The sequence below is a fragment of the Lynx canadensis genome, chromosome B1, assembly GCF_007474595.2.
Source record: "Lynx canadensis isolate LIC74 chromosome B1, mLynCan4.pri.v2, whole genome shotgun sequence".
NCBI classification, from domain to species: domain Eukaryota; kingdom Metazoa; phylum Chordata; class Mammalia; order Carnivora; family Felidae; genus Lynx; species Lynx canadensis.
The window spans coordinates 173,372,174-173,396,581 of NC_044306.2; the positions used below are offsets into that span (position 1 = coordinate 173,372,174).

At 37.5% G+C, this 24,408-nt stretch overlaps 1 protein-coding gene across 5 annotated transcripts in view; it reads right to left on the reverse strand.

The window, feature by feature from the left end:
* The window catches only part of WDR19 (WD repeat domain 19), a 113,182-nt gene that overhangs the window by 34,742 nt on the left and 54,032 nt on the right, over positions 1-24,408 (reverse strand). For all 5 annotated transcript variants that reach the window (XM_030314025.1, XM_030314024.1, XM_030314022.1 and 2 more), the window contains 11 exons: positions 22,542-22,701; positions 21,990-22,100; positions 20,017-20,126; positions 14,936-14,993; positions 12,238-12,378; positions 12,075-12,157; positions 11,540-11,623; positions 10,195-10,341; positions 9,755-9,879; positions 7,470-7,582; positions 5,369-5,437 (listed from right to left, as the gene is read on the reverse strand). In XM_030314025.1, the coding sequence (XP_030169885.1) occupies positions 5,369-5,437; positions 7,470-7,582; positions 9,755-9,879; positions 10,195-10,341; positions 11,540-11,623; positions 12,075-12,157; positions 12,238-12,378; positions 14,936-14,993; positions 20,017-20,126; positions 21,990-22,100; positions 22,542-22,701 (1,201 nt within the window). The remainder of the gene's footprint in view (positions 1-5,368; positions 5,438-7,469; positions 7,583-9,754; positions 9,880-10,194; positions 10,342-11,539; positions 11,624-12,074; positions 12,158-12,237; positions 12,379-14,935; positions 14,994-20,016; positions 20,127-21,989; positions 22,101-22,541; positions 22,702-24,408) is intronic.

Genomic DNA, 24,408 nt, shown 5'->3' on the forward strand with positions numbered 1-24,408 from the left:
TACCTGTCAAAATTTCAATGGCATACTTCATAAAACTAGAACAAATAACTGTAAAATTTGTATGAAGCTAGAAAAGATCCTGAATAGCCAAGGCAGTGTTGAGATAGAAGAACAAAGCTGCCTGCAGGTCTCATGCTCTCTGATTTCAAATTATACTACAAAACTACAGTAATCAAAACAGTATGGTATTGGTACAAAGACAGACACACAGGTTAATGGAACACAGTAGACAGCCCAGAAGTAAATCCACATATATAGGGACAATTTATCTATGACAAAAGCAAAAACAATGAAGACAGGAGAGTCTTTAGTAAGTGGTATTGGAAAAACTGGAAAGCCACATTGAAAAGAATGAAACTAGACCACTTTTTAACTCCATACACAAAAAATTAAAATGTATTAAAGACTTGAATGTCAGACCTGAAGCCATAAAACTCTAGAAGAAAACATAGGAGGTAAGCTCCTTGACTTTGGTCTTAGTGATGTCTTTATGGATCTGACTCCAAAGGCAAGGCGAACAAAAACAAAAGTAAACAAATGGAATTACATCAAACTAAAAAGTTGCACAGCAAAGGAAACTGACATCAAAACAAAAAGGCAACCTACTGAAATGAGAGAAGATATGTGGAAACTATATACCCAATAAGGGGTTAATATCCAAAATATATTTTAAAAAATCTTCATATGGGGGCACCTGGGTGACTCAGCTGTTTGAGCACCTGATTTCGGCTCAGGTCATGATCTCACAGTTCGTGGGTTTGCACCCCGTATCAGGTACTGTACTGTGCTGACAGCTCAGAGCCTGGAGCCTGCTTCGGATTCGGTGTCTCCCTCTCTCTGCCCTTCCCCTGCTCACGCATGCTCTCTCTCTGTCTCAAATATAAATAAACATTTTTTTAAAAAGTTTAAAAATCCTCATACAACTCAACAACAAAACTAACCTGATTAAAAAATGGGAAGAGGATCTGAAAAGACATTTCTCCAAAGAAGGCATACAAATAGCCAACAGGCATTTGAAAAGATGCTGAACATCACTCATTATTAGGAAAATGCAAACTAAAACCACAATAAGATATCACATAACACCTGTAAGAATGGCTGTTATCAAAAAGACAAGATAACAAATGTTGGAGAAGATGTGGAGAAAAGGGATCCCTTGTACACTGTTGGTAGGATTTAAAATTGATACAGTCCCTATGGAAAACAGTATGCAGATTCCTCAAAAAGTTAAGAATAGAACTACCATATGCCCTAGTCATTCCACTTCTTGGTATTTATCCAAAGAATATAAAAGCACTAACACCCCAAGATATATATGTGCCTTTATGTTCATTGCGGCATTTACAAGAGCCAAGATATGAAAACAAGTGTCCATTCATAGTATGAATGAATAAAGACGTGGAGAACACACACACACACACACACACACACACACACACACACACACACAAAATGGAATACTACTCAGCCTTAAAAAAAATAATGAAATCTTGCCAAATGTGACAACATGGATGGACCTTGAGGGTATTATGCTAAGTGAAATAAGTCAAAGACAGATGCTGTCTAATTTCATTCATATGTAGAATCTAAAACAAAATAAAAGCAAAACCAACTCACAGATACAGAGAACAGACTAGTGTTTACCAGAGGGGAAGGAGGCTGGGGGATAAGTGAAGTGGTGAAGGGAGTCAACTATATGGTGATGGATGGTAACTAGGTTTATGATGGTGATCACCTTGTAGTATATACGGATTTTGAATTATAAAGCTGTACAACTGAAACTTATATAAAAAAAAAAAGAAAAAAAAGAAACTTATAAAAAAAAAGAAATGGAGTCAATAATATGTACCTGAGGGCAAGGAATCTATCAAAGATTAATAGGATTGTGTCAAAATGCAATAATAGTTAACGTAAAGACACATTTGGGCATAAAAAACATCGACTGGATGTAATGGGTTGAAATCAAATATACTAAAAATCTATGAGTTCATAATGATAGTAAAAACAAAAGCATCTCTAGAGGTCACCTTTGGAGGATGGCAGGAAACCAACTCATTATTCTTTTTTTTTTTTTTCAAGAGAGAGAGAGAGAGCACAAATTGGGGGTAAGGGTAGAGAGAGAATATTAAGCAGGCTCCATGCCCAGTGTGGAGCCTGATGAGGGGGCCCAATCTGACGACCCCGAGAACATGATGTAAGCCAAAATCAAAAGTCAGATGCTCAACCAACTGAGCCACCCAGGTTCCCTGCAACTCATTAGTCTTAAAACTAGTAAGCAGAGGGGAAAAAAAATCAAGTATTTACCCTATTTTTCCTTTATCTCACAGTAACAAAATAGTTGGTATGGAATAGAAGGAATGACAAATATCGCCATTTTGCAACCCCCAATAAAATAATGGATCCAGGTAATAAACATTAATGGGTGCTGAAATCATTAGGTGAAAGGTTGATGGGAAATGTCATAATGGAGGGATAAGGCTGACCATTCTAATATCTAATAATCAATCTTAACACCATAAAAACAGATGACCAAAATGATGGGCTGTTATGGACTGAATATTTATGTTCCCCCAAAATTCATATGTTGAAGCCCTACATATTTGTATTTGAATACAAATGTGGTGATATTTGAATATGGGGCCTTTGGGAGTAATTAGGGTTAGATGAGGTCATGAGGGTAGGGACCTTATGATGGGATCAGTGGTGTTACAACAAAAGGAAGGGAGAGAGATCTCTCCTCACCTGAACGCACCCCATAAAGGCCACGTGAGGATACAGCAAGAAGGTAGCCATCTACATGACCAGAGGAGAGCTCTCACCGGAAACAAATTGGCTGGCCCCTTGATCTTAGCCTTCTCAGCCTCCAGAACTGTGAGAAATCAATATCTGTTGTTTAAGCCACTTAGTCTGTGGTATGTTGTTACGGCAGCCTGAGCTTATTAAGACATGAGCCTACTGATGTCATGAAAGAGGACAAACTTAGCACCATCTAAAAACACCAAATCTATGTCTGATTAAGTATCTAGATTTAATTGCCAGCTAGTGGGAAATACAGGAGATGGGGAAATTTGAACTAGATGTTCAACAATGACAAGAAATGATTGTTGGTGAAACTGCAATGCTCACACATTGCTGTTTGTAATGTAAAATGGTTTAGCTGCTTTGGGAAACAGTTGGACAATTCCTCAAAATGTTAAACATAGAGCTAACATATGGCCTAGAAATTCCTAGATATACACTCAAGAGAGTATATACAATGTATATAACATTGCACACAAATGTTAACAGCATTATTCATAAAAGCTTGAAAGTAGAAACAAACCAAATGTGTATTAACTGTTGAATAAATACAGTGTGGTAGAGTCATACAACAGAATCTTTAGCCATAAAAAGGAATGAAGTATTAGTACATGCTACAGCACAGCTGAACGCTGAAAACCTTCTGAAAGAAAGATGCCAGACACAAAAGTCACATATTGTATGGATCCATTTATATGAAATGTCTAGAATAGGCAAATCCACAGCGACAGGAAGTAGATCATAATAAAGAATACATGTAATACAGTGTGGTATTGTTACAGGCAAGACAAATCAATGGAAGAGAATACAGAATCCAAAACTAGACTCACATATATTTGGTCATTTCATCTATGGCAAATGCTCTATGGTAATTCAGTGGGGGCAAAACGGTATTTTGATAAATGATGTTGGATCAACTGGATATCCGTTTGGGGGAAAAAAGATTCCTAATTCCTACCTCACACCATACACAAAAGTTAATTCAGGATGGGCATAGGACTAAATAAGAATGCTAAAACAATCAAATACCTAGAAGAAAACATAAGAGAAATAGCTTAATGACCATGCGATAGGAAAAGATTTCGTAAATAGGATTAAAAAACACTAACCATAAAAAAAAAAGATTCATAAGTTGGACTTCATTAAAACCTAAGAATTTCTTTCCATCAAGACACTACTGAAGATGGAGCACCTGGGTGGCTCGGTCGGTTAAGCGTCCAACTCTTGATTTCAACTCAGGTCATGATCTCACAGTTTTGTGGGTCTGAGCCCCTGAGCATGGACCACATACAGCCTGCTTGAGATTCTCTCTCTCCTTCTCTCTGCCTGTCCCCAGCTTGTGCTCCTTCTCTCTCAAAGTAAATAAACTTAAAAAAAAAAAAAAAAGACACTACTGAAGAATAAAAAGGCAAGCCATAGTTGGAGAGATCATATATATATATATGATGGAAAGACTTGTATCTAGAAATTATAAAAAGTCCTACAAATCAGTAAGAATAAGATGAGATGATACAATTAAAAATTAGAAAAAAGATTTAAATAGCAGAAAAGAGGATATCCAAAAGGCCAATATACGTATGAAAAGGTGCTCAATATCATTAGTCTTTAGAAAAATGAATTGAGACCATAATGAGATACCACTACACCTCTATCAGTAGTCATAATGACATAGATTGGTCTTAGTAAAGAGAGCGACTAAATTCTTTCATACTGCTGGTAGAGTGTAAATTGATACAACTATTGCCAAAATATGTGTATCTTATGACCTAACAATTCTACTCCTGGATATACACCCAATAAGGCAGAGTGTTATGTCCACCAAAAGATATGAACAACTTTGTGGCAACTTTACTCATAATATGCCTGAAGTGGAGACAACCCAAATGCCCATTAATGGAGTAATAGGTAAATAAATTGTGGTATAGTCATCGGGTGGAATACTACACAGCAATGAGTAAGAATGAACCATCACTGCATGTAGTAATACACATGCATTAATAGACTATATGTTGATTCGAAGGAACTGGACACAAAATAGTACATATGTACAATTCCATTTATATGAAATACATAGACAGATAAAACCAATCTATAAGGACAGAAGTCAGAATTGTGGTTACCCTTGGCTGTGGTTACCCTTGGCCAGTGACTATGAGACATCATAAGAGCCTCTGGGAGCTGGAAATGTTCTATATCTTGATCTCAGTAGGGGTTACGTCAGTGCAATATATGAGAAAAAGAGTTACATACTTAGGATTTGTGCACTTTACTACATGCAAGTTATACCTAAAAGAAAACCCAAAGTTCTTTTCTTTTATAGATAGACTTTGTACCCATAAATGAAATGACATGATGTCTGTGATTTGCTTTAAAATAACACAGGGAAAGAGGTGGGGGTACAGATAAAATAAGATTGCTCATATGCTGACAGCTGTTGAAGTCAGATGATGGGTACAAGTCACATGAGTTGGTTACAATATTTGGTCTACTTCTGTATGTTTGGAAATTTCTTCAAAATGTTTTTCAAAATATCAGCATTCTCAAAAGTCTTATTACAGAGCTCACTTACAGTTTCAATCGCCATTTCTATTGCTGCATTCTCTTCTGGGCTTGGACATTTCAGGAAATGTTTCAGTGCCTGAAATGAGAAATGTATAGCAATTAAAAACTTTCAGACTGCTTTCACATTGGGAAAAACAAAGTTTTCACACAAAGTAATTACAGTTTATGAAAGTGTCCACCTCTCAACCAGGGGCTTGCACAGTCTGGGTCTTAATATATACACCTAAAAGGCTGAGGGACACATGGATGGCTCAGTCAGTTAAGTGCTGGATGCTTGATTTCGGCTCAGGTCACAATCTCATGGTTCGTGAGATCAAGCCCTACCTCGAGCTCTGTGCTGACAGCGTATACTCTCTCGTGCTGACAGCGTATTCTCTCTGCCCCTCCCACACTTGCTCTCCCTCTTTTTCTCCCTCTCTCTCTCAAAAATAAACTTAAAAAAACCCCAAAAAGGCTGAGTAGAATTTTAAAAATGGAAGGATCCAGTTAACCCTCTGAAGAATTTAGTTCTGACTTCTGATGAGAGTGAAAAATAAGTCCTCTTTCATTATGAAGATATAATTATTTTCATTCATTTATTCGTTCAACAAATATTTATTGCCAACCTGCTACTATGTATAGGAGACTATGGAGCATACCAGGAAGGGTATGACACAGCCCCTCTTGTTGTATTATACACAATCTAATTGGGGAGATCTGTGTAATGTGATATTTATAAGGAACCAATTATTTTAAATCATAATTGTCTACTTCCTAAACACTACACCTATGAAGAAATTTAAGGTTATAATAAAAGTTTAAGAGACAATGGGCAGTATGACCATTTGTTTTCATTGGTGCTCTAAGGAAGAAAAGTTGATTAAGCAGGGGGGTGATCTGAAGGTACCATGAAGGAAAAAGGACCTGAAGATGAACAGGTCTGTGGTAGGTAGGAAAGAGGGCAGAGAGAGATCTAGAGGAGAACAGGAATGGGATAAGGCTAGCAGGAATGTTTCTTTTTTTTTTTTAATTTTTTTAAAATGTTTTTTTAATTTATTTTTGAGACAGAGAGAGACAGAGGATGAGTGGGGGAGGGGGAGAGATCGAGAGGGAGACAGAGAATCTGAAGCAGGCTCCAGGCCCTGAGCTGTCGGCACAGAGCCTGACGCGGGGCTTGAACTCACGGAGTGTGAGATCATGACCTGAGCTGAAGTCAGACGCTTAACTGACTGAGCCACCCAGGCGCCCCATGGAATGTTTCTTAATGGAAACAGCTGGATGCCAGGTTGGGAAGTGCAGGAGCTGGTTGGTCAATCTGTGGGAATTTTCTTGAGTGCCAGCTAAGGAATCTGGACTTTAAGTGGCCAGAAACAGTAAATAGGTAGCCAGAAGGCTGAGTTCACACACAGACATGTTTCTTTGGCAGGTGAGGTATTCTACAAATATGTGGGCCCATGTTTTAAAATTGGGAGACCCAGAATTCTATTTCTCATGAAAAGTCCTATGATCTAGCCCACAGGGGCCCAACTCTTGAAGGGCAACAATTTTCTGGAGGTAAGTAGAAGATGTTTCCCTCAGACCAAACAGGTGGCACCCATAAGTCCCCAGTGAACACCCAATGAACACAATGAACACACAGCTTCACTGAGTTACACCCCTTGCTTGAACGCCATAACTCCTGCTTTAGGGGCCCTGTAGCAGTGAAAGTAAGTACTGTTTGGGGAATAAAATGAAGGATGAGTTATAGGAACAGAAACTAGAAAATAGGAATAATATTGTAATAATATAATAAGCGAAGTGACCCAGGTTTGGATTAAGTTGATGATAGTTAGAATGAAAAGGGACAATGTCAGAGATATTACAGGGGAAGAATGTGATTGGCTGTGGGAGAGAGAGAATGATTTAAAGTTAACTTTGATATTTCAGGTCTGGGTGTCTGAAAGCATTAATAATAATTTTAAAATATTGCTGGGGCATCTGGCTGTCTGTCAGTAGAGCATACGACTCTTGATCTCGGACTCTTGAGTTTGAGCCCCACATTGGGTATAGAGATTACTTAAAAAAATAAAGAAAGAATCTTATTAGCATTCCTGCGGAGTCCAATGTATATTTTCTCAGGAAATACTAACTCGTGAATATTGGCCACACAGCAAGAAGAATTTTCCAGCCTGAAAATGTCTTTTTTCTCCTTCAAAATATAAGGCGATGCTTTGATAGTCTTCATTAGTAGTACCTTCAGAACCTACAACAGAAGTTTACGGAGTAAAATATCTGAGCAAAATTTTATTGCTAACTTAAAAATAAGATCCAAATACAGGTGATCTAAAAATAGGTGATTAAAAATTTGTAACTGTAAATATCAGTGTTATTATCAGTGTTTGTTTTCATCACAAAACAGATCCACCATCATTCCCCCAAATACCAGCTCTGTTCCATTTTCTTTTCACCCTCAACAGGAATCAGGAGAGAAAATTACGAGCCTTGTGAGAATGTAGGCTATGGTCGGACATCACCCTTAGTGACTTTTATCATTCTTAAGAGTCCCAATCTCATTTCCTAAAACAACAGGAACAACTATGACTACAAATCACAATCAGAAGTCAACCATAATACAAACAGAAGTCAACCATAATACAAACGTAATCTATCCGCCTTTCTCAGCAAGGCCTGGTTTCGACAATTGTCCGCATTTGCCAGACAAGGAAGGAAAATGATATTCAAGTGGCTGATAGATGCCATTTAAAGATAATTATTCTTTTTCTTTTATTACTGTTTTTCTTTTGGTTTGAAGCTTAAATATGTTAAGCACAGTGGGAGAAGGACCTCAACTCTGCAGGAGTTCCAACTCATTGTTTACATTTACCCATGGGTATTGGAGTCCTGTTACAATACCAAAGTGTCACAACAGCCCTGGGCCTCCAGCCCAAGGCAGATAGGGAGTTTGTAATAGAAGAGGGTAAAGAAAGATGGACAAAAGTGTGTGTGTGCGTACGTGCCTACGTGTGTGTGTGTGTGTGTGAGTGATGCAGGATAAGCCACATCCTTATGAAATGAGAAAAACTTAAATGGGTTAGTGGTATAGTGGTTTGTAATGTTAAGAAATGTTATCTGTCGAATTAAAAATTAATAACTCTAGGGGCGCCTGGGTGACGCAGTCGGTTAAGGGTCCGACTTCAGCTCAGGTCACGATCTCGCGGTCCGTGAGTTTGAGCCCCGCGTCGGGCTCTGGGCTGATGGCTCAGAGCCTGGAGCCTGTTTCCGATTCTGTGTCTCCCTCTCTCTCTGCCCCTCCCCCGTTCATGCTCTCTCTCTGTCTCAAAAATAAATAAACGTTAAAAAAAAATTAAAAAAAAATTAATAACTCTAATATCGCTTGTATTTGTATTTCCTTTTTTCCTTTAGCTCCTTATTTTCTCCAATTATCTGAATGACTTTCTAAGATATGAGAAGATGCTTTTACCTATTTTTGTTTCCTTGAAACTGAAATAAAAATTTTCTCATAAATCCTATCATCAATTCTTACGGTCATTTTGTAAATTTTAAAAAACAAAACACAAAAAGGCAAATACTTCAGGATTCCATTTATATGACATACTATGAGTAGTCAAATTTATGTAGATTTGTAGAAAGTACCACAGTGGTTGCCAGGGGCGGTGGGGGGCGGGGAATGGGGACATACTGTGTAATGAGTACATAGCTTTACTTCAGGATGATTCAAAGTTCTGGAGATGGATGGTGGTGACTGACGGCTGTATGACACTGTTAATATGACTGAACTGTACATTTGAAAATGGTTAAAATGGTAAACTTGTGCTAGGTATATTGGGAAAATAAAACAAAACAAAATAAAATACCACCAAAAATAATGATATGTATGGCCCATAAAATCAAAATCTGAAAATTATTTCAGTAGTTTCTAAGAAAATTGCAAATAAGGGAAGAAAACCTAAAAGCAGGTGTTCTCAGAATATAAAATCCTCTTTTGGACTTTCTTCTGAAAAACCACGTCTTGTGTATATCACTCTTCATCAAAGTAGAATCATATAATCTTAATTTTTAACTCAATTTAAAAACTTATGAAACTATTTTTTCAAAAATTCCTCTGCATTTTTCATTACCTTCATTTTGGAACCTTGTTTTACCACTGGTTGGCAAACAGCAGAATTTGGGAAATCTGGCTTCTTTTAATAGTCACCCCAAAATCTTAATTTTTGAAAACGGTCTTATAATTCCATCTCACCTGTAAGATAGTAGGAATCTTGAAATCTAACACATCAATATGTATGCGTCTCTGTATAAATGGTGTGTGTGCATGTGCTTGTGGGCTATACCAAGTTGATAATTAGGTCCTAAGAGTCAAGAATTTCTAGGATACAAATCTGTAAGAGAAATTAGGGAAAACAATGGTATTTACCAATAATGTCTGCATAGATTTCCATTTTGTTGTGCTGCTGAGCCAGGGTGAAAGCTTCATTATTACATTTGGACATAACAAGAAACTGGATGGCAGACCCGTAGTCACCTAACTGTAGGAAAAACCTAAAACAAAGTATTTTAATCAGCTTGGCTCATTTAAAATAAGTTTGTCGTTTACAAAATGAAATCTTTTTGCAACTATGAGAAACCGTTTTAAAAAATGCATTAGGCACACTGCAGTTTTATACTATATGCTCGTATTTGAAAAACATTCTCTCCTACACTAACCACAACAAATAGACTTTGAATTTAAACACTTAGATCTAACAAAAAAAATTATAAAGAACAAATATTCCCTTTGAATTTATTTGATCAAGGTAAGTGGGGCTTTCTTTCCAGGCTAGTTTTTGGAAGTCCAAAAATAATGCATTCAGTTACCTGGCTACCATTTTGGCTCCATCCAGAGACTGGGTCTCTCTGACAATACTGACAGCCTTTTCAGGATTGTTGAGGTGATCCAGATAGATGCGGATTACACTGTTCCATTGTTTTGCATTCTCATAAGCCACAACGGCTTCTTTGTATCTATAAGAAATACTGAGTTCAGATAAGCTTCCTTAACACTGTCACATTTGGGGAGGGAAATGTCAATAAAGGAGGCAATTTTTTTATTGATGGCGATTGCTTATTTTTCTCGTACTTCTTTATTCTTCATTAGGATGAATACAAGGAATCATCTCCCTAAAATGTGTTCTTTTTTAGAGGTTTGATAAACTAACAGTAAAATATTAATATTGAATTGCATTTTTTCATCTGAACAATATATATAGAATTTTTTACACTTTCCTTTTTTTTTGATTGGGAAGATTATAATAGTAATATAAGCTTATTTTAGAAAACAGAAAATAACAGAATATTTCAGTAAGAGTGATCTATAAAATCTTTGCGTGTCAACCTCTAGATGGAGCTCAAGACTTGTCTTCAGTCTGCATTAGCTTTCCAGCTCTTTCCATTTCAACAAGACATTTAGTGTGTATCTCTATTTCCTAAGGTTGCTTTTCTAAAAGTAGAGGGTACTGACCTTTAAAAGTCTTTTAATGTATTTTGCCAAATAACTTTCCAAAGGCTACGGAAATTATACAGAATGAGTCAGTCATGCATAACAAATGCATTTTGATAGTATGGTTATTAGTTTAAAATCTCACGATAGGAGAGGTTGAAATAACATACTGTTGCTTTAATTATTATTAGTGAGGTAGAGCTTTTTCATGTTTGTATGAGATACAATTTCATAATTGTGTTTCCTCCTCTGAGACTCCTTGTCTTTGAGTTTCTTCTATCCAGTTGCAGAAGGACAGAAGATATTATTTAGGATATTAACTATCCATTGTGATATCTTGACGCTGTTTTGCAGCTTAAACTGTGCAATCATCGGTGTGGAATTCGTATTTCTTCACTGTTCTTTTCCTTGGCATCTGTAAGTTACCCTTCTTAATAAAATGACCATCACTTTATTTTCATGCCATATTATATCAAAATATCACCTTTTAGTATTTAACTCTCAAATAAAAAGAGATAGTAGCCTATATTGAATACACAAAGGTTTACTTGAGGTATTTAAAATATGGGAAAAATGTAATAGTTTGGCACTTGAGGCCAGGCAAAGGGTAAAGATGTTTTCTTTCTCCACTCTGCCTTTCTTAGAAGTTGCAAAGATTGATGGTTAATTTATCAAACTTATATATTGCTTTAAACTTGCATGAATTTGAGAAACTGTACAAACCTTCCATCTGCTTCCTTAGCTTTGGCATACTGCAAGTGAATCTTTGGAGAAGAAACACGAGGCAGAAGCTCCCCAACTTTTGCCCTAGAATGTACATTTCAGAGAGTATCAGCACTATATTCACTTCCAAAGTCACTCTCCACAATCAAGTGTTAGTTTTTAGGATTCAAAAAAGTTATCATGATCTTTGAAATCTTGGCTCCGGTAGGTAAAAGCAGATGTAACTGCTTTTCCTTCTGATGCCATGCCCCTGCCCTCCCCCTCCAAGGGAAAATGAAGGTTCGTTCATTAACAGTTTGGGGGCAACAGGGCTCTTTTCCCTAGTAATTTGTCTGATCAGGGATTTCCGAACCAACAGGATGTGTTGTTCTTTGGGAAACAAACTATTAATATGAACTCATCCAAGAAGAAAAAAGGAGATAGAGGGAAGACCTAGATAGGGAGAACAGGGTGTACAGATAAGGAAACAAGTGGGGAGACTTCCGGGACCCATTCATTTCCACACTTGCTCAGAACAAACTTAGCAAATGCTTACCAATTCTTACAGCGGATGTAAACAGATGCTGCTTTATCATAATAGAGACCTTTTTCATACAGTTGGGCTGCTTCTGAAAATTGCTAAAACAATATGAGATTATTAAAACACTGAATTTATTACGTATAAGTCCGCATGAATATTTAGGCATAGAAAAGGGTACCTTCATGTTCTCCAATATGGCTCCACAGTCTCTTTTAAGGACCCTGCTGGGATGCTTTAGGGCTTGGTTAACCCCTCGGCGTATGTCTCCCATTCTTATAGACATCTGGGCCACTCCAGCCAAACACACTTCATCATGTTCCTAGAATTATAAGGCAAATAACACATCAGACCCTAAGTTAAATTGATGTATTTCAGCCAAACAATTGATTTAAATCTAAAATGAGCCCAAAGGTTACTTTCACTAGTCTTTTCAGGAAAATCTCAACATTATGAAGTAACATGAGTCCTTTTTTTTTTTTAAATCTTCTGTTACAAAGTTATATATTTTTCTTTAGAAGTTTACACCTTTTATGCTTAACAACAAATTCTTACTACCCTTGTCATAATGCTTTGTGTATCTCTGTATCTCTTCTTGATATAAAATTTTATATAAGAAGTAATATGCTGGATACACAGCATAAATGCTATGAACAAAATTAAGGAAAAAGCCATTTATCAAATGGAAGATTTCTCTACTAGACACGATTAAACATTAAAAACTTTCTGTAAAATTGTTTAATTCATTAAAGATAACTAAAGAACTTTTCAGGGAACTAATCTATGTAATAAAATATAATGTCCTATTGTATTTTATGTAAAGCAGCATGGCTGGTGGAACATTCTGTGATGATGGAAATCTTCTATATCTGCCTGGTCCAACACAGTGGCTAATAGTCATAAATGGCTACTGGGCACTTGAAATATGGCCAGCGTGACAAAGACACTGAATTTTAAATTTTATTTAATTTTCAATCATTTAAATAGCAATCTGTGGCTAGTGGTTACTATATTCAAATACACAGATTAAAAAAAAAAAAACTTAAGGGGCGCCTGGGTGGCTCAGTAGGTTAAGCGTACAACTTCAGCTCAGGTCATAATCTTGTGGTTCATGAATTCAAGCCCTACGTTGGGCTCTGTGCTGATAGCTCAGAGCCTGGAGCCTGTTTCAAATTCTGTGTCTCCCTCTCTCTCTGCCCCTCCCCTGCTCATGCTTTCTTTCTGTCTCAAAAATAAATGGAACATAAAAACAATTTTTTAAAAACCTTAAAATGTATGTAGCCAAAGAAAGTATAAAAAACTCAAGAGTTATTCAAGGCAAAGGATATGATCAGGCAATTCATTAAAAAACATATAATTGGCCAATAAAAAAAACATGCTCAGCTTCACTAATAAACACACACAAAAGACCTTTGTTTTTGGCTCATAAAATTGATAGATGAGATAAAATGATTAACATTCAATGTTGTTGAAACTGTGGGGGGAAATGGACACTTTCTCAGATGACCTACAGCTATATGAATTGCTATAATTTCTGGAGAGCAACTTAGCAATATAAAAAATTAAAAGCATATATTTTATGACGTAGAAATCCCCTTATAAGAATAATATCCTTCAGAAATACTATCTTAGGTAAAGATACATGTACACTAGGTAGAATATTCATTGCAGTATTTTGATAGTAAAAAGCCAAAAACAATTATGATTCAATAAGGGAGTGGATATAAAGACCATGCTACATCTAAACAACAGACTATTAGAAGCTCTTAAAAGATTAACATAGATTCGAATGTATTGACTTGAAAGACCATGAAGAAAACAGAATGCTGTTTATCCCAGAACGGATTTCAGTTAATCTTTGCTGAAAGGAAATGATTTTTTTAAAGCATTAAAACAATTTTTTTTAGTTTATTTATTTATGAATGATAGAGATAGCACAAGTCGGGGAGGGGTAGAGAGAGAGGGAGACAGAATCCGAAGGAGGCTTCAGGCTCTGAGCTGTCAGCATGGAGCCTGACGCAGGGCTTGAACTCACGAACCATGAGATCATGACCTGAGCCAAAGTCAGCTCTTAACCGACTGAGCCACCCCAGGCACCCCTGTAAAACTGAATGATTTCATATTTAGTGAAAGTCCACATTACATTCGTATTTGTATGCTTACAAGAGATTCTGGGTGGAAATATATAAAACTGTTAACAGTGGTTACCACTGAGGTGTGTGGATGGAGGAGAGATTGGTAGACTCTCACTTGTCATGTTATACTGTGGTGATTTTTTAAATGGACTACAGTGAAACTGTATTAACTTCTGTAATAAAAATTCCAGCTATAAAATAGGAAATAAAAAGATTTTCAATCTTTACAAGACCTCACCTAAAAACATCAATTTTTATTGCAAAATTTAGCTTCTTGAGCTAAAACCCTGGGATGGGAGAATGGGCTGGAATAGTGCATAAAGTACATGATTTCCAGGATCATCATAAAAGATACAGCGTGAGAGATGAAATGGCAGAACAGACTTTTATGGACTGGGGGTACACTGTGGAGTAGTTATTGAAATTTTTTAAGAGTAAAAGGAAAAGCCTCATGAAAATCGTAGTTAGCCTGTAAGTGGGAAAGGATAAAAATTTTACTCTGAACATTAACGAGAAGCTCATATTTAAGATACAAAGGAAAACAGATCTTTTTCAGAGTGATAAAAAATATTGTCATCTTTAGATCTGAAGTGTTTTAAAACGATTTAACTATATCCTTGCAAAGTTGTTAATAAACTGAAAAAGAGCTCACCTACTAATAAATAAAATGCAATTTAGACCATGGCTTTTTAAATGAAACTAACAAACCTAAAGATAATTATACATATCTTTATTCAAGTTTACCTTATGATCACCCGTTATTCCTTTCTCATAATGAGCCAAAGCATTTACATAATCACCCCTGAAAAAAAATTAGAGTGAATTTTAATACATATTTAAGTATCTCATTTACATATACAAGATTTAAAAGAAATCTTTGTCACTGAGTTGCTTGGGCTCACATAAGATGGGATATACAACATATAAGCATTTTTTTTCAAGTGCAGTTCATTATTATTTTGCTGTTTTAGAAATAATTATAGGGGTGCCTGGGTGGCTCAGTCAGTTAAGTGTCCAACTTCGGCTCAGGTCATGACCTCACGGCTTGTGAGTTTGAGCCCCACATCTGTGCTGACAGCTTAGAGCCTGGAGCCTGCTTCGGATCCTGTGTCTCCCTTGCTCTCTGCCCCTCCCCCACTCGTGCTCTGTCTCTGTCTCTGTCTCTCTCTCTCTAAAATAAACATTACAAAAAAATTTTAAAGAAATAAAAATAATTATAAAGCTGGATTATGTTAGATTGTAAGATACTTATTACTTTGTAGTATTTTAAGCATTTTGGGGAGGGACATTAAATTTTATGGGCCACTTTTACAGGCATCTTTTGTTTTTAAAAAAAATTACATACAGTGTTATATTAGTTTCAGGTGTACAATGATTCAACAATTCTATACATTCCTCAGTGTTCATCCTGATAAGTGTACTCTTTTTATTTATTTATTTATTTATTTATTTTATTTATTTTTTTTTTTTCAGCGTTTATTTATTTTTGGGACAGAGAGAGACAGAGCATGAACGGGGGAGGGGCAGAGAGAGAGGGAGACACAGAATCGGAAACAGGCTCCAGGCTCTGAGCCATCAGCCCAGAGCCCGACGCGGGGCTCGAACTCACGGACGGCGAGATCGTGACCTGGCTGAAGTCGGACGCTTAACCGACTGCGCCACCCAGGTGCCCCAATTTTTTTTTAATTTTTATTTGAGAGAGAGAGACAGAGCATGCATGCAAGCGGGGGAGAGGCGCAGAGGGAGAGAATCTTAAGCGGGTTCCATGCTCAGCCTGTGGAGCCCGACCTGGGGCTCAATCTCATGATTCTGGGATCATAACCTGAGCCAAAATCAAGTGTCGGACATTCAACTGACTGAGCCACCCAGGCATCCACAATAAGTGTACTCTTAATCCTCTTTACCTATCTCCCACCTACCTTCTCTCTGGCAATCACCGGTTTGTTCTCTATTTTTAAGATTATGTTTTTTGGTCTTTTTTTTCATTTGTTTTGTTTCTGAAATTCCACAAATGAGTAAAATCACATAGTGTTGTCTTTCTCTGACTTACTTCACTTGGCATTATACCTTCTAGATTTATCCATGATACTGCAAATGACAAGACTGCATTCTTTTTTATGGCCAAGTAATATCCCACTGTGTATATATACCACATCTTCCTTATCCATTCATCTATCAATGGACACTTGGGTTGCGTCCATATTTTGGCCACAGTACATAATGCTACAGTAAATGTAGGGTTGTAGATATCTTTGTGAATTTGTGTTTTCAGTTTTGGGGGGATAAATACCCAGTAGTGGGATTACTGGATCATATGGTAATCTATTTTTTTTTCTTCCAAGATTTTATTTGAGTTAGTTAACATATAGTATAGAATTGGTTTCAAGAGTAGAATTTAGTGATTCATAACACACAACACCCAGTGCTCATCACAAGTGCCCTCTTTAACACCCATCTAGCCCATCTCCTGCCCATCTCTCCTCCAGCAACCCTCAGTTTGTTCTCCCTAGTTAAGAGTCTCTTATGGTTTGCCTCCCTTTTTGTTTTTATCTTATTTTTCCTTCCCTTCCCCTATGTTCATCTGTTTTGTTTCTTAAATTCCACATGAGTGAAATCTCATGGTGTTTGTCTTTCTCTGACTTATTTCACTTAGCATAATACATTTTAGCTCCATCTATCTACATTGCAAATAGCAAGATTTCATTCTTTTTGATGGCTGATTGTATATGTAAACATATACATATGTATATGTATACCACATCTTCTTTATCTGTTCATCAGTCGATGGACATCTGGGCTCTTTCCATAATTTGGCTACTGTTAATAGTGCTGCTATAAACACTGGGGTGCATGTGCCCCTTCAAATCAATATTTTTGTATCTTTTGGATAAATACCTAGTAGTGAAATTGCTGGGTCATAGGGTAGTTCTATTTTTAATTTTTTGAGGACCCTCCATGCTGTTTTCCAGAGTGGTGCACCAGTTTGCATTTCTACCAACGGTATAAGAGGATTCCTTTTTCTCCACATCCTCACTAACACTTGTTTCTTGTGCTTTTGATTTTAGCCATTCTGACAGGTGTGAGATGATATCTGATTGTGGTTTTGATTTGCATTTCTCTGATGATGAGTAATGTTGAGTATCTTTTCATGTGTTTGTTGGCTATCTGTATGTCTTCTCTGAAAAAATATCTATTCATGTCTCCTGCCCATTTTTTAACTGGATTATTTGTGTTTTTTTGGTGTTGAGTTATAGAAGTTCTTTATATATTTTGGATATCAACCCTGTATCAGATATGTCATTTGCAAATATCCTCTCCCATTCCATAGGTTGTCTTTTAGTTTTGTTGATGGTTTCCTTCACTCTGCAAAGGCTTTTTATTTTTGGTGTAGACCCAATAGTTTAATTTTGCTTTTGTTTTCCTTGTCAAAGGAGACATACCTAGAAACATGTTCCTATGGCTCATGTCAAAGAGATTACTCTTTATGGGATACTTTAAAAAAAATTTAATTCCAGTATATAACATACAGTGTTACATTTGTTTCAGATAGTGATTCACCAATTCTATATACAACTCGGTGCTCATCAGATAAGTGTATTCTTAATCCCTTTCACCTAGTTCACCCATGCCCCCATCCACCTCCCCTCTGGTAATCATCTATTTGTTCTCTATAATTAAGAGTCTGTTTTTTGTTTGTCTCTTTTTTTTCCCATTTGTTTCTTAAATTCCACATATGAATGAAATCATATGGTATTTTTCTCTGACTTATTTCACTTGGCACTATACTAACTCCAATCATGTTGTTGTAAATGGCAAGATTTCATTCTTTGTATGGCTGAATAATATTCTTTTGTATATATATGCCACATCTTCCTTATCCATTCATCTATCGGTGGACCTTGGGTTGCTTCCGTATCTTAGCTACTGTAAATAATGCTGCAATAAACATAGGGGTACATATCTTCTCAAATTACTGTTTTCATATTCTTTGGGTAAATACCCAGAAGTGGAATTGCTGGATCATAGGGTATTCCTATTTTTAACTTTTTGAGGAAACTCGATACCGTTTTGCACAGTGGCTGTACCAGTTTGCATTCCCATCAACAATGCACGAAGGTTCTTTTTTCTCTACATCCTTGTCAACACTTGTTTGGTTTTAGCCATTCTGACAAGTGTGAGATGACTGTGGCTTTGATTTGCATTTCCCTGATGATGTCTGACGCTGAGCACCTTTTCATGTATGTGTCTGTTGGCCATCTGTATGTCTTCTTTGGAGAAATGTCTGTTCATGTCTTCTGAATAGACCGCTTTTGATTATCGCCTTTAGGGCATTAATGACAATCATGTGACCGTAAAAATGAATATTTTCCAAAGGCCCAATATTTATAAGTAGAATATGTATTGAAAGGATCAGGGTAGAAATTAAGGAACATGCTTCAGATTACAGTACTGAGGGCCCTGGTTCTTACTGAGATAAAAAGTATTACACATAATATAAATAATAATACTCCCATAACTGATGCTAACATGGGTCTGCATATCCAGAAGACCTATTTATTATCTTGTTTTTATTATTTGGGAGAGAATGAATCAGTGATGTTTGGCTAAAACTCACTTGGATATCCATCTTCCTCTGAGAAAACATCGCCTCCAGAATAAATCAATCAGCTCTAAAAATGGCATTATTTGAGTTCTGCCTGAGCTTTACCATATCAGTTTAGGCAGGTCATCCAACTCTCTAGGCCTCACCCAGTTCACCCAGTTTCCTCACATGTTAGTGCACCAGGGATTTTTTGGAAGACAAACTGTTCTGCTGATTGAGAACATTGTTCTGGACAGCCCAGGCTGTGTGGTCAGCAATGTTTCTAAGTGGAAATTTCTTTTTGTATTTTATTTTATTTTATTTTATTTATTTATTTTATTTTATTTTATTTATTTTATTTATTTAATTTTATTTATTTTATTTTATTTTTACTTTTTTCCTTTCTTTCCTTTTTTTAAAAATATAATTTATTGTCAAATTGGTTCCCATACAACACCCAGTGCTCATTCTAAGTGGAAATTTCTAATATTTGGACCCCATTATGTCAACACAGCTAGGATGTTTCTTGACAACAGGGATAATAATTTCTTCATCAGAAGCCTCAGGTTTTCTTTGGGCAAGCCCAGTTAGGCGATGCTAAGTTGAAATTTTGAACACTTTATTTATTAAAAAAAATTTTTTTTATGTTTATTTTTGAAGGAAAGAGAGACAGAGTGTGAGGCGGGGGAGGGGCAGAGAGAGAGGGAGACACAGAATCTGAAGCAGGCTCCAGGCTCTGAGCTGTCAGCAGAGAGCGTGATGTGGAGCTTGAACTCACAAACAGTGAGATCATGACCTGAGCCGAAGTTGGATGCTCAACTGACTGAGCTGCCCAGGTGCCCCAATTCTGATATTTTTCCACACGACCTGAAATTACACTGCAAATCCTTGAAGTGTTCAAAGAGGTCAAGATCATGAACATAGGCTATGAAAAGCAGTACATCACCTTGATGCTATGTATAACTGTTTTGGCCAAATGTGATTCAAAACAATATTTAGACTCTAAGTGTAGGAAAGGCTTAGACCCAAACTTAAATTTTGATCCTGAAAATGAAAGTGGATAAAGGCCTGGACAAGACTTCGTTAGAAAAAACATTTTTTGGAAGTACAATTAATACAGCTTCCCTCCTGTCCCCATTAGCAATTATTAAATCAGTGGAGGGCCTTCTAATTAATGGCAGTTTGGAATTGAAGATATTCAGTAGCTAGCTACTGACTCAAAAACGTAAAGATAAGGACTTACGTGAATTCAAGCTGAATAGCATATTCTTTTGATATAAATGGTATCTGGTCTGGGGCTAACCGCTTGGCCAGTTGCAGGGCACTGTCCCAATGCTGTAAATCTCTTCTCATCTATTGGGAAGAGAAAGACCTTAATTTCAAATGAACACATTATTATGCACAGTCACCATACAATGCTAGTTTTACTAGAAGTGATTGGAAAAACTTTTTGTTTAAAAAGTGGAACTTGATCTTGGTAAGGATAATGTATTATTATAGCATACAGCCTCAGTGGGAGTGATAGAGCTCCCAAGGGAGTAACAATTGGTCTTGGGGAGCAAAAACATCTTACTATTATGATGGTGTGTGGTCCTCCAAAATTCAGTGTTCCCTAACAAAATACTACTCTTTAGTATTTAATTTTTATCAATTGGGAAAAATTAAATAAAAATTAACCCAATCAAGATTAATTTTCTAGTTAGAGGGGAGATAATTTAAAAAATGAGAAATACTTTACTATAGGAATTGATGTTATTTTCAGAGAAAATCTGAAGCTACTGAAGCTACTGAAGCTACTGCTCTCACTTTTTAAGAGTCTCTTATGGTTTGGCTCCCTCCCTCTCTCACTTTTTTTTTCTTCCCCTCCCCCGTGGTCTTCTGTTAAGTTTCTTAGGATCCACATAAGAGTGAACTATATTCCTACTTCAGTGCCTATCAGTCCAAATTTTGAAATTTTCTCAGGGTGTCCCCTATTATCACAAATGATATTGTAAAATTATCTAACATTTTTAAATTTAGTTCACTTAAAATTATGAAAATTTTCTGTAGAACAATTTGAAAAAGTGAAGTTGTAAAACTAACTAACAGCAAGTGCGTTTTCAAAACCCCTCCTCTAAGTAGTTATGGAAATGCTGGTGTGAGGTAGGATAACGTTAACAATGACAACAGCTACCACTTTGTGTCCTTACTATTGGTCAGGCACTGTTCCAGAGATTTAGTCTCATTTTGAAATCTTTACAGTAACCCTACAGGCTAGATATTGTGACCCCTAATTTTAAAAAATGGGACCTAGGGCAAAGAAAGATTAAATAACTTGTAGAACATTACACAGAGCTGGGATTTGAACCCAGACACATCTGACCCTAGAGTTCATGTTCTAACAGCAACTCTATTTTTTATCTTATCTCATCTCATCTCATCTCGTCTCGTCTCGTCTCGTCTCGTCTCATCTCATCTCATCTCATCTCATCTCATCTCATCTCATCTCATCTTATCTTATCGAGAGCACCAGCATGGAGAGGGGCAGAAAGGGAGAGAATATATCCAGCAGTCTCCAAGCTCAGTGTGGAACCCAACATGGGGCTCCATCCCGTGACCCTGGGATCATGACCTGAGCTGAACTCAAGAGCCCAATAATTGCTATTCCATTTAACCACTTCTTCCTTGTGTTGAGCCAGGTCCTTCCCTCTGTCCTAGTCCTTCCCCTGCAATGTTCACCTCTGGGAAACTAATGGTGGTATACTAGTCCTCAGTGTACCTCTTGACGCACGAGAGAATCTCATACAGCAAGTAAAAGATACATGTACCTCAGTTTCCCCACTTGGGAAATAGAGAAGGTAACTAACCGCTGGGATTGTTGGGAGGGTTAAAGGAGTAAAAATATGTCAAGTGCTTAGAAAAGTGCCTGGCACCATGTGAGCTCTAGATACATGGTGACTGTTTTCATTTGTGTACATTTTTATAAATTTAATAATCTGTTCTCTTTGGACACAGACTTTAAATTATTTGGTAATGTTCAAATAACATGCCTTTTATGGCTCCACAGAACACAGAATGAAAGTAGTTTTGAAATTAATGAATACTTAGGGGTTCTTAAAGCCGAAATGTCTAAATTCTAGGAAGGAGAAGGTGTGTGGTATCTGGTGCTGAGAAATTTTAACTACACAAAAGGGGATCCCCTTTGCGTGTTCTTCCCATCCTTATTTGCCACCATACCTCTAGGGCGGCAATGGGACAGCTGGATGCCAGGTACAGGTCCTGGGCCAGGTTGAAATCACTAGTAAACATGGCCAGATGTCCTGCCAGAAGATTGTAGTCTTCTATTCCCTACAAGGAAAAGCAGTTTTAATGAGAACAAATACAGAATTTCTTTTTTTTTTTTTTTTTTTAATTTTTTTTTCAACGTTTTTATTTATTTTTTTTGGGACAGAGAGAGACAGAGCATGAACGGGGGAGGGGCAGAGAAAGAGGGAGACACAGAATCGGAAGCAGGCTCCAGGCTCTGAGCCATCAGCCCAGAGCCCGACGCGGGGCTCGAACTCACGGACCACGAGATCGTGACCTGGCTGAAGTCGACGCTTAACCGACTGCGCCACCCAGGCGCCCCTGAATTTCTTTTTTTTTTAAAAGCCTTTGCTTAGTAGGAAGTGGTAACGGTCTATCGACTAACTTGCTGATGAGTTAGGTACGATTAACTTCAGAAACTTAAAATGACTGAATAAATACCACTTAAATACTAACTAATAATTCTCATGAGATGCCGTTTACCTTTATCTGTTCCAAGGACATCACTATGCCAACATTTCTGATTGTCCGATAGACGCGGATTGCGAACTCCACTTCCATGTGATGGAGACAAGCTCCGGCCAGCTCATTCCAGGCAGCGTGATCATTCAGAATCTTGCATATTTCCCAAGCATCAGAAAACCTAGCATTTGAGCACAGGATTTAATCAGGGAGCTCTACTCGTCCCCTAACTGGCAATGCTCAGGGTATATATAATATAATGTCACATCTCAGATAAATTTGCAAACCATTTCTTCATCTGTAATCATCATTTCCAAGTTATCAAAAACTACATAAACGTGTCTTCCTTTATTATACAGATAAATGCTTTTTCTTGAACTTCTTTTACTAATCTGACTCTATGCTGTGTAACCACCCTCCCTCATTAGCAATTAACTCTTTTTGTTTGTTTATTTTTGGGTTTATTTCACACAGAGATGAAAATTATTTCTCTTCTCACATGAGACTAATAACAGTACTCTCTCTACTCCTACATATTTGGAAGTTTACAACAGAGGCCAGCAAACTATGGCCTACAGTCAGCTGTCTGCTGCTGTGACCCAAGTCTGAGTGGAACAAGGCTGCTCGGTCCATTTTTTATGGATTGTCTTGGCTGCTCTTGTGCTACAATGGCTGACTTGAGTAGATGTGACAGAGATCCCATGGCTTTTAAAGCCTGAAATGTTTACCATTTGGCCCATAACAAGAAAGGTTGCTGACTTCTGGTCAAAACATGACCATAAATGCCAGTTGAACTTTTTGTGGGACCCCTGCATAAATGAATATATCTATCCATCCATCTGTTCACCCATGCATTTTCCCAGCCAACACACGTTTACTGAGCACCTGTTCTGTGCCAGAAACTGAGCTTGGAACCAAGATACAAAGATCAAGCCCACAGTCACTGTCTTTTAGGCCGTCATAATTGGGGAAGGTGGAAGAGACAGGTAAGTCAACAGACGACTCTGACACAGTATGACACAGGTCATTTAGGGCTTGTGATATGTGAATCTGTGCTAAATGCTTTGCCTAAACTCTCTCACTAGATTACTCTAACAGCCCTCTCCACTAAGGAATATTATTATTTCTTCTTTACAGATGAGCAAAAGTGAAGATCAGAAACCTCACAAGACTAGCTTGTCACACAGCAGTGGGGGTAGGGGGGAAGTACTCTAAACCACTGTGTATACTGCCCTGTGGCAATCCACCAGAAAGGCCCCCAACCAGCCTGCCAGAGGTTACGGGGCTGCAGGGAACACATCCTGGAGGAGAGGGCTCTGTTGAATGTGGAGAATAAGGAGTTCCTGCATACAGACATAGGAGAAGGGTGTTCCAGGAAGAGAAAGCTGTATGTGCCAAGGCAAAGAATCATGAAAAACATCAGATTCAAGCAGCTGGCAGAACAGAGAGTGGAAGAATGGGGACAGCTGAGGCTGGCATTAAATCATCAAGTGTCCGGTACATGGTCATGCTGAGGTCCCTGAGGAGTAGGGATTTCTTCCTCAAGGCAATGGGAAGGATCTCCAGCAGGAGAGTGAGAGCATCAGATTCAGATTTTCAAAAGTGTGTGGAGAATAGAGGAGACTGTCATGAGGCTATCAAAGAGAGAGAGGTCAAGAAGTGGTGATATCATATATTATTCCAAGTGAGGGTGCGAGTTAGTGGGAGAGTATGGGGGTGGGAGAGAAAAGGGTCTGGTGTATGCGTGTATGCAGGTGTAGGTGTGTGTGTTGGGACAGGTGCACACGTGATAAGGACTGGGGGAAAAGAAGAGGCCGGGCAAGATGAGTTGTTTTAAACAGAGAAAGTTTGAGGAGCTTGTGGACTCCCAAAAACACAACTGGTAGGC